This window comes from Chiloscyllium punctatum, chromosome 4 (genome assembly GCF_047496795.1).
Source record: "Chiloscyllium punctatum isolate Juve2018m chromosome 4, sChiPun1.3, whole genome shotgun sequence".
Classification (NCBI taxonomy): Eukaryota; Metazoa; Chordata; class Chondrichthyes; order Orectolobiformes; family Hemiscylliidae; genus Chiloscyllium; species Chiloscyllium punctatum.
The window spans coordinates 17,308,644-17,323,265 of NC_092742.1; the positions used below are offsets into that span (position 1 = coordinate 17,308,644).

Below are 14,622 nucleotides of genomic sequence, written 5' to 3' on the forward strand. Positions count from 1 at the left end.
CTGTGTTTGGCATACTGATCAAGTGAACTGCCATTGAATATCAAAGGATAACTGATTATATCCAGGCTTGTTGGAGATGGTCATTGCCTGGCGCTTGTGTGGTGCAAATGTTACTTACTACTTATCAGCCCAGGCCTGGATATTGTCCAGGTCTTACTGGGATTTGAACATGGTCTGCTTCAGTATTAGAGGAGTTGTGAATGAAACTGACCAGGGTGGTATCATCAGCAAACATCATCACTTCTGACCTCATGATGGAGAGAAGATCATTGATGAAGGAGATGAAGATGGTTGAATTCAGGACACTGGAGTTGAAAAGGGTGGTGCTGGAAAAGCATGCCAGGTCAGGCAGCATTCAAAGAGCAGGAGATTCAATGTTTTGGACATCAGGACTTCATCAGGAATGTGGAGGTGGAGGGGAAATAAGAGATAAATTGGGAGGGGGGAGGGGGCGGGAGTAGGCCGGAAGGTGCTATGTGGATAGGTGGGATTGTGATAGGTCGGTGGGGAAGGTGGAGCGGATAGCTGGGAAGGAGGATGTACAGGTAGGGTAGTTCAACAAGGCGGTGTCAAGCTGAAAGGGGGTGTAACTGGGATGAGGTGGGTGGGGGTGTGAGGGGGAATGATTTGGAAACTAATGAAGTCAATGTTGATGCTATGTGGTTGAAGGGTTCCATGGTGGAAGATGAGGCATTCTTCCTCCATTTGGCAGGTGGCTTGTATCTGGTGGTGAAGGCGGCCCAGGACATGCATACCCTTGGGGATATCTGGTCAGCATGGACAAGTTGGACTGAAGGGTCTGTTTCCGTGCTGTACATCTCTATGACTCTATGAGTGGGAGAGGGAGTTGAAGCGATTGACCACAAAGTGGTGGGGTTGTTTGGTGCAGGTGCTCAGGGACACTCTCCTGAGAAACTGTTACTGTGATGACCTGGGAGTGAGATGATTGGCCTACCACAACTACAACCATTTACCTTTGTGCCAGGTTTTCAGCAGAGACCTTCTCCCTACCAATTCCCATTGATTACAGTTTTGCTTGAGCTCCCCGGCGCCACACTCAGTCAAATGCTGCCATAACATTAAGGGCAGGCACTCTCGCGTGACCTCTGGAGGTCAGTTCCTTTGTCCATTTTTGAACCAAGGCAGTTATGAAATTAGGAGCCATGATGGCATGGTGGAACCCAAACTGAGTATCAGTGAGCAGGTTACTGTAAGTCAACTTCTCCATCGTTTTGCTGATGATTGAGAGGAAACTAATGCGGCAGTAACTGGCCAGGTTGGATTTGTCCCGCTTTCTTTCAACCAGGCATACTGGGCAATGTTCCACATTGTTGGATAGATGTGAGTGTTGTAACTGTATTGGAAGAGCTTGGCGCGGGAAGCAGTAAGTTCTGGAGCACAGATCTTCAGTACTATTGCTGGAATGTTATCAGATTCGGTGGCCTTTTTAGTGTTTAGTGCCTTCAGAAACATAGAAGACAGCAGGAGTAGACCATTCAGCCCTTACAACCTGCTCTGCCATTCAATATGGTCATGATTAAGCATCCAGCTCAGTCCCCTGTTCCTCATACCTTTCAATCCCTTTAGTCCTGATAAGTATATCACATTCTTTCTGGAAAACATTCAATGCTTTGGCCTCAACAACTTTCAGTGTTAGAGAATTCTACAGTTTTGGGGTGAAGAAATTCCTCTTCATCTCAGTCCTAAATGGCCTAGCTCTTACCTTTAGACTGTGACTGCTGGATCTGGATACCCTTGAGATTGCATGGAGTGAATCAAACTGGCTAAAGTCTGGCATTAGTGATGCTGGGAGCCTCAAAAGGAGGCCGAGGTAGGTCATCCATTTGGTACTGGATTAGTGGTGCTGGAAGAGCACAGCAGTTCAGGCAGCATCCAACGAGCAGTGAAATCGACGTTTCGGGCAAAAGCCCTTCATCAGGAATAAAGGCAGTGAGCCTGAAGCATGGAGAGATAAGCTAGAGGAGGGTGGGGGTGGGGAGAGAGTAGCATAGAGTACAATGGATGAGTGGGGGAGGAGATGAAGGTGATAGGTCAAGGAGGAGAGGGTGGAGTGGATAGGTGGAAAAGAAGATAGGCAGGTCGGACAAGTCAAGGAGACAGTAACTGAGCTGGAAGTTTGAAACTAGGATGAGGTGGGGGAAGGGGAAATGAGGAAGCTGTTGAAGTCCACATTGATGCCCTGGGGTTGAAGTGTTCCGAGGCGGAAGATGAGGCGTTCTTCCTCCAGGCGTCTGGTGGTGAGGGAGCGGCGGTGAAGGAGGCCCAGGACTTCCATGTCCTCGGCAGAGTGGGAGGGGGAGTTGAAATGTTGGGCCACGGGGCGGTTTGGTTGATTGGTGCGGGTGTCTCGGAGATGTTCCCTAAAGCGCTCTGCTAGGAGGCGCCCAGTCTCCCCAATGTAGAGGAGACCACATCGGGAGCAACGGATACAATAAATGATATTGGTGGATGTGCAGGTGAAACTTTGATGGATGTGGAAGGCTCCTTTAGGGCCTTGGATAGAGATGAGGGAGGAGGTGTGGGCACAGGTTTTACAGTTCCTGCGGTGGCAGGGGAAAGTGCCAGAATGGGAGGGTGGGTCGTAGGGGGGTGTGGACCTGACCAGGTAGTCACGGAGGGAACGGTCTTTGCGGAAGGCGGAAAGGGGTGTGGAGGGAAATATATCCCTGGTGGTGGGGTCTTTTTGGAGGTGGCGGAAATGTCAGTGGATGATTTGGTTGATGCGAAGGTTTGTAGGGTGGAAGGTGAGCACCAGGGGCGTTCTGTCCTTGTTACGGTTGGAGGGGTGGGGTCTGAGGGCGGAGGTGCGGGATGTGGACGAGATGCGTTGGAGGGCATCTTTAACCACGTGGGAAGGGAAATTGCGGTCTCTAAAGAAGGAGGCCATCTGGTGTGTCCTATGGTGGAACTGGTCCTCCTGGGAGCAGATACGGCGGAGGCGGAGAAATTGGGAATACGGGATGGCATTTTTGCAAGAGATAGGGTGGGAAGAGGTGTAATCCAGGTCTCTCCCCACCCCCACCCTCCTCTAGCTTATCTCTCCATGCTTCAGGCTCACTGCCTTTATTCCTGATGAAAGGCTTTTGCCCGAAATGTCGATTTCACTGCTCGTTGGATGCTGCCTGAACTGCTGTGCTCTTCCAGCACCACTAATCCAGTATTTGGTTTTCAGCATCTGCAGTCATTGTTTTTACCTCATCCATTTGGTACTTCTAGTTAAATATGGCTACAAATGAGATCGCTTAACCCCGTTTATTGCATGCTGTTTTAAATAGTTTGGCACCCAAGTAGACCTTGTTGTAGGTTTATCGGCACTCCTGGTGCTGCTCCAGGCAGATAGGGTATGTCCAGTGTGAAGATGACACATTGTCTTCACAAGGAGCATGATGGTTACTCATATCTATATTGTTCTGCACACTGAGCTACATAAGGAGAAATGAGAAAAAACTTGATAAAAGAGAGATGTATTCTGGAGTTCTGAAGCAGGGTCACTGAACCCGAAATGCCACCTCTGCTTTCCCTCCACAGATGCTGCCAGATCTGGTAAGCTTTTTCCAGCAATTTCTGTTTTTTTTAAGGAGTGCCTTAAAAGAGTAAAATGAAATAAAGGGGAGCAGAGATTTTAGGGAGCAAACTCAAGAAGTTAGGATCCAAGCAAGCAGAGGCATGGTTATCAATGATGGTCGAACGAAAACCTCCTGAATGATGCATTCAGATTTTCATGTAGGACTTGAGCCCACAGCCTTCTAACATCAGCCATATCTCGCCTGGCAACACAGAAAAACACCCAACAGAGTCGAAGCTTACCTGATACAATCCATGATCCAGCAGAACAATTTCAGTTTTATTGGTTTGAGTGGACTTTCTGACCAACACATTGCCAGGATGTGGGTCACAATGCACGAAGCCGTTTACAAAGATCATTTCGCTGTACATCTTCCCCAGACTTTGAGAAATCTGCAACATAGAAAAGAACGAAATATGGAATGTGACATGAGATTTTGTTGTGTTCAGTAACTATTTCAGAGCAGGCGTCAAACTCTTTCTTTCTCTTGCTTGACTGCCATTCCAGTAATATTTTTCTGAAGAAGCCGTGGCATAAATGACAGCATCTCAGGAACTGGAGGATCTGAGAGGAATTGTCATCCAGTTGGGTTTCAATGCCTTCAGAAGGCGGCAGAATTGTGGTTCAACAGATTCCTGAGCTTTTATCACATGACCTGTCACTTTTGAGCATTCCCTCCTTGTCAATCATCCTTTCTGTCTGTCTTTAAAGCTTTTCAAATCAATAAGTAAATGTCTTTTAAAAAATTTAAGAAACAATTTAAGGCAGTTAATAATCAAGTACTCTGTGATGGGTGTGGAGTCACACGTACACCAGACCAAAAAAAAAGACTTCTTAAAGGCCTATATTTTTTGCCTACAAGCCAATACCTGCAGCATTGACAACCCCAATTGAAAATCAGGACAGTCCCCATTTTAACATGAATTATTTTTCTTGAATTTTTCACAGAATGTGCGAGTCACAGGCAAGGTGAGGGTTTGTTGCCCATCCTTACTTACCCTTGCACTGAGTGGCGCGTTAGGGCCGTATGGGGAGGCAATTAACAATCAAGCACTTTGTGATGGGTCTGGAGTCACATGTACACCAGAGCAAATAAGGACAGCAGTTTTCTTTCCTTCATTAACCAGAGGGGTTTTTATGTCAGTCAACGATTTACAGTAGCATTGCTGAAGTGAGGTTTACTAATTAAATTCAAAGTCCATTAGCATGGTGGGATTTGAACCCACATCCCTATCAGCCTGGGCCTATAGACTACCAGTCTGTGGATATTACTGCTACAACACCATCTCCCCCGGAGGATGGTTTTTGAATAGTCCAAGTCTTGCCTGTCGGAGAAAGTCTGCAAAAAATAAAGCCTGCATAAAATGACAGCCAAACCCCATCCCGAGTCAGTTGACACTTCTGGGTCTATCAACTCCATCAGTAGAAAGCAGTATACCAGCAGAAGCACAATTATAAAGCGGAACTCAGATTGCATAGGCTTCTAACTTTAAGCAATGTCATGGTCAGGTCTCTGTTCAGAACCAGCACTTTTCACTCTTGATTTGAGTCTGCAATTAAACACTGGCCTTTCAGCATCAGTAAATAAGAAAGGAGGAGAAGAGGAGCAGCAAAGTGATGATTTCTCTGGCAGCTGTCTATCAGTGGTGTTTTTACTCAGAAAAGTTGGCTTCACCACTTGCACACAGATGGCAGTTCTCAAAGCTTGTGGATAGTCTGTGTGTATGGCTGTATCAATCTACTTCTTATTTTAGACAAAATCAAAGTATTGCCGATGCTGTAAATCAGAAATAAAAACAAAGAAAGGGCTGGAAAGCTCAGCAGATCAGGCAGCACGTATGGAGGGAAATCGAAGCAACCTTTCAGACTGAGGGCCTTTGGTCTGAAGATGGAAGGTCAAACTGAAAGTTTAACTCTGTTTTCCTCCAGAGATGCTATCTGGCCTGCTGAGCACCTTTTGTTTTATCACACATTGCATTATATGATGGTTTCTGACCATGAAGAATCATTTTAAAATTCAGTAGATCTAAAGAGTATGACACCAGAAATGAATGGGTATGGAAAGGAAGCACAAATTAAAGGCTGAGGAATTTAACAGAGCTCTTAAAATTACAAAAGATTTTGACAGAGTGGACATGGAATAAATGTTTCATTTGTAGTTTTGAGCATAACTGGAGCTCATAAATACAAGGTATTTTCAAAGAGATAGCTGAGATTTGGAAGATTCCTATTCACCTACAGAGTGGTGAAAATGCTGAACTTCCTATCATAGGGATTGGTTGAAACAAATAGCAGACATCACTTAAGGGAAAGCTAGTCATGTGTCTGACCAAAAAGATTAAAATGTCACAAGTTCAAATCTCACCACAGCAGGTGGTTAAATTTGATTTCAATAAAATATCTTAAGTGAAAAGCTCACCTAATAGCAACCATATAACCCCATTCTCAATTGTGGTAAAAGCCCAAGTAGTTCACTAATGTCCCTTTAAGGAAGGAAACCTGCCATCATTGCCTGGTGGTGAATTTAGATGAAGGAACATGCACCTTTGCTCCACATCCCTTGATATCTTATGACTGACTCACAGCGGGGCAACTTCATGACACATTCCCACGGTGATCGCTGAATCCTGATTGTGGTACATAGCGAACACTCTATGGAGCAACTTGTCCCTGTTGTGAAAATAAGTAGTTATTTATTCAAAGGCACACCAGCTTCCTGGTGTGTCAGGAGCCTGGACTTTGAAGGAAAGTGGTTTCAGAGTTGAAGGTTTGCACTTGGAGCCATATGAAGCCTTTTATGAAGTTGCAGTGTCCAACTACAAATGTGCAGGTCTCCTCAAGGAGAATTGCAAGCACTTGCTGGAAACGGATTTTTTTTATTTTTTGTTCATGGGATGTGGTTCAGCCAGCATTTACTGCTCTTCCCTAAATGCACAGAGGGCAGTTGAGAGTCAGCACTTTGCTGTGGATCTGCAGTCACATGGAGGCCTTATCAGATAAAGACAGTATGTTTCTTTCCTGAAAGGGTATTAGTGAATTGGATGGATTTTTAAGGCAACGACAATGGTTGCCACGAGGCGAGGTTTTTATTTCAAATGTTATTGAATTCAAATACCACCATCTGCCATGGTGGGTTTTGAATCCATGCCCCTAGAACCTTAGCCTGAGGTTCCAGATTAGTGGTCCAGTGACATTACCACTACACCACTACCTATGCAACTGGAAGTCTATTGCCCTGGCAGTATGACTGCTGCTATTCTACTGAAAGATGTCTCCATGGTCTTGCTGATGCTCCTGCTGCTGACTTCTTGACAATGCCCACACTGATCAGAAACTGGTCACCAACCCCTAACTGGGGTGGCATTCTAATTGACTACCTCTGAGAAGACTACATCTGATGCCCATGATCACTTCCAGGTTCCCAAATAGGAACTGGGATCCACCTGGAGAAAATACATTCATTTAACTCTCAAACTTTAAGTGTGAGTACCAAGTGTGAGCATATAATGCAGGCAAACAATGTAATGTTGTATTGAAGAAGTGCTGCAAGGTGGGCAGTAATACCTTTGCATGAGACTTAGCTGTTTAAGTGGACGTAAGAGGTCCCATAGCAATGATCATACGAATAAACCAAATCAGGAACTGTGGACCATTCTGCCCCTCCATTATTCAATTACATTGTGGCTGATTTGCTTGTGTTTCATATTCCACATTTCCAGCTACCACAAAACCCATGATTCCCCGAGACGAACAAGAAATGTCAACCTCCACCTTAAAAATATTACAAAATCCCGCTGTGTAATCAGAGAAATGAAGATTATCGGTATGGACATATAAAGAAAGTGACACGTTCGAGAATACTTAGAGGCGTGGCATTCTAACCAGAACTCCATCAATAAACACATCGATTTAGACCCTGTCTATCTTCTCTTGAAAAAAAGAACCTGAAATGACATCACCCACCAGAAGAAACCAAGACCTATAAATAGAGAGGTAGGACATAGCACCAGCACTTCACCAGAGACTCTCACTGATGATGTTACCTAGTCATGGTGACGAAATGTCTGAAAATGAACCCTCCAGCTCAGCGAGCTAACCTACAGACTTTATCATCAACCTGAGCTACAAATCTTCTCAAAAATCACTAAAGTAAAACCTCTCTCCTACATACAAAATGCATGTTACATACAGAATGCCCATAACATCCGAAATATGTGTCCAACATAGACAGGAAAATTAGGATTCCATCTTATACCAAATAAAACAAAGCCTCACATTTTCTGCCACACTCCACACTTTCCAGTATTTGACTGCTGGAACATTCAGTGTGTTGAAGGTTTTGAACCTGGAAGACTACTTGAGAGTGTTCCTAATCAATGTTATTCAATGGCTGCTTCTGTTTCTTCAATATTCAGCCCTGGAAACCTCAGATATATCTGTACTCCTCCAATTCTGGCTCTTTGATCTCTCTGGTGATTGCATTGAGATTCTGGAATTCCCTCCTTAAATCTCACAACTTCTCCACCTCTATTTCATCTTTTAATACGTTCCTTACACGTTACCCCTTTGGCTAAGTTTTCAATCACCTGCACTAACATCTCCTTATATGCAGTGGGTCGAAATTGTTTGAATACACTTCTGTGAATAAGCTTGAAAGGTGTTAATAATTAATAGTGCTCGATCAACAAAGTTAGGAACATAAAAACAGACGTGGGCCATTCAGCTCATCGAGCCTGCTCCAACACGTTATTTGTTCATGGCTGATCATCTACCTCAATGTCCCTTCCCCACATTATAACTTGATGAAATTAATATCCATTAATCTATCAGTTTCCGTCTTGAATATTATGAAGCAACATAATTTATATTTCCCTGATATACTGTGCAAACTAGCAATCTGTATAAATGGTATCATTCAGAGAGCAGAGTACCAGTGGTTGCTATATTTGACGGTTTCAAACTATTCAGTGCATTCAGTATTACCTGGGACATCTCTTGGTGTGAACTTTTCAGTAGGTCACACAGAATAGAACAATGTTTACTGATCAATTTTCAGCAGACAGACAGAGTCAATGTGCTAATTCAAGGACCTTCAAGGTGCTCATCAGTCAGGTACTTTGGAGCAGGAAAATTAAGGTACATCTTGAAAAGGTGGTGCTGTAACAGGAATTCCTGGCTGTGTACACTTGGAGCCATAGAGGTGTACAGCATGGAAACAGACCCTTCGGCCCAAACCGTCCATGCCGACCAGATATCCCAACCCAATCGAGTCCCGGCCCAGCACCCGGCCCATATCCCTCCAAACCCTTCCTATTCATATACTCATCCAAATGCCTCTTAAATGCTACAATTGTACTAGCCTCCACCACATCCTCTGGCAGCTCATTCCATACACGTACCACCTTCTGTGTGAAAAAGTTGCCCCTTAGGTCTCTTTTATATCTTTCCCCTCTCACCCTAAACCTATGTCCTCTAGTTCTGGACTCCCCAAACCCACGGAAAAGACTTTGCCAATTTACCCTATCCATGCCCCTCATAATTTTGTAAACCTCTATAAGGTCACCCCTCAGCCTCCGACACTCCAGAGAAAACAGCCCCAGCCTGTTCAGCCTCTCCCTGCAGCTCAAATCCTCCAACCCTGGCAACATCCTTGTAAATCTTTTCTGAACCCTTTTAAGTTTTACAACATCTTTCTGGTAGGAAGGAGACCAGAAATGCACACAATATTCCAACTGTGGTCTAACCAATGTCCTGTACAGACGCAACATGACCTCCCAACTCCGATACTCAATGCTCTGACCAATAAAGGAAAGCATACCAAATGCCTTCTTCACTTTCCTATCTACCTGCGACTCCACTTTCAAGGAGCTATGAACCTGCACTCCAAGGTCTCTTTGTTCAGCAACACTCCCTAGGACCTTACCACTAAGTGTATATGTCCTGCTAAGATTTGTTTTCCCAAAATGCAGCACCTCGCATTTAATTAAACTCCATCTGCCACTTCTCTGCCCATTGGCCCATCTGGTCAAGATCCTGCTGTAAAATGAGGTAACCCTCTTCGCTGTCCACTACACCTCCAATTTTGGTATCATCTGCAAACTTACTAACTGTACCTCTTATGCTCGCATCCAAATCATTTATGTAAATGACAAAAAGTAGAGGACCCTGCACCAACCTTGTGGCACTCCACTGGTCACAGGCCTCCAGTCTGAAAAACAACCCTCCACCACCACCCTGTCTTCCTCCTTTGAGCCAGTTCTGTATCCAAATGGCGAGTTCTCCCTGTATTCCATGAGATCTAACCTTGCTAATCAATCTCCCATGGGGACCTTGTCGAACGCCTTACTGAAATGCATATAGGTCACATCTACTGCTCTGTCCTCATCAATCCTCTTTGTTATTTCCTCAAAAAACTCAATCAAGTTTGTGAGACATAATTTCCCACGCACAAAGCCACGTTGACTATCACTAATCAGTCCTTGCCTTTCCAAATACGCGTACATTCTGTCCCTCAGGATTCCATCCAACAACTTGCCCACCACCGAGGTCAGGCTCACTGGTCAATAGTTCCCTGGCTTATCCTTACCATCCTTCTTAAACAGTGGCACAACGTTAACCAACCTCCAGTCTTCTGGCACCTCACCTGTGACTATCGATGATAAAAATATTTCAGCAAGAGGCCAAGCAATCACTTCTCTAGCTTCCCACAGAGTTCTAGGGTACACCTGATCAGGTCCTGGGGATTTATCCACCTTTATGTGTTTCAAGACATCCAGCACTTCCTCCTCTGTAATATGGACATTTTGCAAGGTGTCACCATCTATTTCCCTACAGTCTATATCTTCCATGTCCGTTTCCACAGTAAAAACTGATGCAAAATATTCATTTAGTATCTCCCCCATCTCCTGCAGCTCCACACAAAGGCTGCCTTGCTAATCTTTGAGGGGCCCTATTTTCTTCCTAGTTACCCTTTTGTCCTTAAATGTATTTGTAAAAATCCTTTGGATTCTCCTTAATGCTATTTGCCAAAGCTATCTCATGTCCCCTTTTTGCCCTCCTGATTTCCCTCTTAAGTATATTCCTGCTGTCTTTATACTCTTCCAAGGAATTACTTGATCTATCCTGTCTAAACCTTATATGTACTTCCTTCTTTTTCTTAACCAAACCCTCAATTTCTTTAGTTATCCAGCATTCCCTTTACCTACCAGTCTTTCCTTTCACCCTGACAGGAATATACGTTTTCTGGATTCTCGTTATCTCATTTCTGAAGGCTTCCCATTTTCCAGCCGTCCCTTTACCTGCGAACATTTGCCCCCAATCAGTTTTTGAATGTTCTTGCCTAATACCATCAAAATTGGCCTTTCTCCAATTTATAACTTCAACTTTTAGATCTGATCTATCCTTTTCTATCACTATTTTAAATCTAATAGAATTATGGTCGCTGGCCCCAAAGTGCTCCCCCACTGACACCTCAGTCACCTGCCCTGCCTTATTTCCCAAGAGTAGGTCAAGATTTGCACCTTCTCTAGTAGGTACATCCACATACTGAATAAGAAACTTTTCTTGTACACACTTAACAAATTCTTCTCCATCTAAACCCTTAACATGATGACAGTCCCAGTCTATGTTTGGTAAGTTAAAATCCCTTACCATAACCACCCTATTATTCTTCCAGATAGCGGAGATCTCCTTACAAATTTGTTTCTCAATTTCCCTCTGACGATTAGGAGGGTCTATAATATAATCTCAATAAGGTGATCATCCCTTTCTTATTTCTCAGTTCCTCCCAAATAACTTCCCTGGATGTATTTTCGGGAATATCCTCCCTCAGCACAGCTATAATGCTATCTCTTATCAAGAACACCACTCCCCCTCCTCTCTTGCCTTCCTTTCTATCCTTCCTGTAGCAGGTGTATCCTGGAACATTAAGCTGCCAGCCCTGTCCATCCCTGAGCCATGTTTCTGTAATTGCTATGATATCCCAGTCCCATGTTCCTAACAATGCCCTGAGTTCATCTGCCTTCCCTGTTAGGTCCCTCACATTGAAATAAATGCAGTTTAATTTATTAGTCCTACCTTGTCCCTGCCTGCCTTCTTCCAAGTGTTGGGATTAGTGATCAGAAAAAGTCCTGAGAGTTATGGGTGCTCAGAACGAACCATGGACTATGAACACTTCAAAGTAAGAATGAAGAAAACCGACAATTGGCATTGCTTAATGCAGTTGAGCAGGACTGGAGTTTGGAGAATTGCACAAGTTGGATATTGGTGCAAGGTTGTCATTGTACTTGTAAGAGGTGCAAGACTGTAGTTCCCAGAATCCAAGCAAGCACCATCCTAATTTGTAGTTTATTATTATATAAATTAACACACCACCACAATTCTAGACGATCCCAGCATTGTTGTACTTACAAAGAGAAGATTTGAACATGGCACTAATAGATGAAAATGATGACTTGTCAATGAGTGGCTGAAGTCAAGAACCAGCAATAGTTTTACAGGTAACTGTCCAACAATGAAGCATGTGCACCAACACAGATGTATAAAATTTATCTCAACCCCTTTTTTAATGTAAGTGAGGACAATATTGAACCTAACATTTTGCCATCAGAAGCTGGTGCACCTTGTCTCACTAAAATGCACTTGCATCCCTTACCTCACTGCCTTGAAGGATAAGAGCAGCTGGAACATGGACATACCAGCTCCTGCAAATTCCTCTCCAAGTCACACAAGATCCTGATTGGAAACATATTGTTGGCTTCTCATCACCATTTGGTGAAAATCCTGGATCTCCCTCCAACAGCACTCCCTAACAGTCAGTGTATGTACATTACAAAGACGTCCTCATCACCTTCTCAAGTATGTACTGTTAGAGTCAGGCAGTTAATGCTGACTGGTCAGTGACACCCACATGAATGGCTTAAACAGCTACAGCCAAGTGATTTTGAGAGTAATGGCATAGCAGATTAAATAATAATAAAGTAAGCCTCTGTCAACGTAAGATATATGCCCACAGGGCAACAACAATGGCTGTACCAGGTCATGCACTACTAATGGGAGGAAGACAGTAAGTATTCCTGTGTAGAATGTCCAGAGTGTGATAAACAAGCTGAGACAACAAAGCCACGTGCAACAATTGTTTGCAGCTAACCTCACCACTCAATGAGCTTGCATGTCAACAACACACACGAGAACATGATATGTAGTACCCACATTTCTCTTACAGGATTAAATCAATAAGCAACACAGCAAACCAAAGCTCTTTGAGAATTGAGAATTCCAGATTCAGCAAGACAAATAGATGCGCTTGTGAGCTCTTGAAGGAGCTTTGACACCTATATCTCATATAAATAAATGTGCATTTGCTTTATTTGCACATTAACCTGTTATTATAAAATGTATTAATTGACTTTTCAATAATTAATGGTTGTAAAACTTGCACTTAGAGGCAAAGGATATACAACATTATCCTATAAAAGCTCTACATAGCAGCAATAAGATAATATGACAATATCATATATAATTCAGGAGTGTGGCACTGGAAAAGCACAGCAGAGCAGGTAGCATTCGAGGATCAGGGGCCCTTCATCGATTCCCCTGTTCCTCAGGTGCTGCCTGACCTGCTGTGCTTTTCCAGTGCCAAACTCTCGACTCTGATCTCCAGCATCTGCACTCCTTACTTTCTCTTAATATCCGAGATAACTCAATGAGTATGGACTGTGTACTTCTCACTGATCTTCAAAAAAGCCAGCACAGACTGATTGGACATAATAATCTCTTGCTCTACAGTATTGGTTTATGATGCAATGATCAGCAGAACCATCAGCAGAAGACAGTAAAACCAAAACAGTGAGTTTTACTAACATCCAACATAAATATAGGTATTGAGTTCTTCCAGTGAACATAAGTATCAGTTGGTCACAGTGCAATCTCTTCTACATTGGCCAAACCAAATGCGATTTGGGTGACTGCTTCATGGAACAGCTCTGCTTAGGCTGTAAGAACGACACCAACTTCCAGTTGCTTGCCATATTAATACACTATTTGCTCTTCTGCCATTATTTCCATCCCAGCTCTGCCACAGTGCTCCAGTGAAGCCTATTGCAAGCTGGAGAAATAGCATCAAATTTTCGACTTAAGCACTTTACTGTCTTCAGGACTTAACACTGAGTTCAACAACTTCAGACCATGAACATGGTCCTCCATTTTAATTACACCCCCTCCCCTCTAAATTGCCTTGATGTCATGGCTTTGCCCTCAGCAGAGTTGACCTATTTTCTTCTATTCACAACCTATCATTCGTACTCATTAACATTCATTGACGGTCAGAATTTTTTTCTCAGAGATGGAATGCCTAATACTAGGCATCACCATTTAAGGTGAGAGGAGGAGATGTGATGGGGGAAGCATTTTACACACAGAGTGGTAGGGGTTTGGAACACACTGCCAGGGGTGGTGGTGGAGGCAGATAAGATAGGGGCACTTCAGGGACTTTTCAATAAACACATGAATATGCAAGGAATGGGGAGATGTGGACCAAGGGCAGGCAGAAGGGATCAGCTTAATCTGGTATCATGCTTGACACAACATCGTGGGGTGAAGAGCCCTGTTCTGTACTGTTTATGTTCTATGTTCTATCACATATTTTGAATCTACATTGCGCCTTTGCCACTCCTATTGCCTTTTGTTCTGGGCATTCTCACCATCTGTTCCAGGCATTCCACCTCCAGTACAATGTAAAGACCATCATTTTCCAGCCAGTTTCAGTTACGAACAACATTGTTTGAACTCAAAACATCAACTCTGTTTCTCTCCCCACAAATGCTGAACTTCTCCAGCACTTGCTGTTTTTATTTCAGATCTCCAGTATCCACAGCATTTTACCTTTATATCATCCTGACTCATGTGGGTGAGCTGACACAACGCTAAGTCAAACTCCAGTACAGACTTGCAAACACAACCTACATGGATAACAGGGGAGCAAGGCACTAGAAGGGGTACCATCTATCCAATGAAAGATCCTGTCTGGGTGCTCATGG

The 14,622-nt window shown here is 43.7% G+C and overlaps 1 protein-coding gene across 1 annotated transcript in view; it reads right to left on the reverse strand.

Annotated features, from left to right (window-relative positions):
* The window catches only part of adck1 (aarF domain containing kinase 1), a 567,898-nt gene that overhangs the window by 174,998 nt on the left and 378,278 nt on the right, over window positions 1-14,622 (reverse strand). The window contains exon 8 of the mRNA XM_072568152.1: window positions 3,829-3,978. Within this exon, the coding sequence (XP_072424253.1) occupies window positions 3,829-3,978 (150 nt within the window). The remainder of the gene's footprint in view (window positions 1-3,828; window positions 3,979-14,622) is intronic.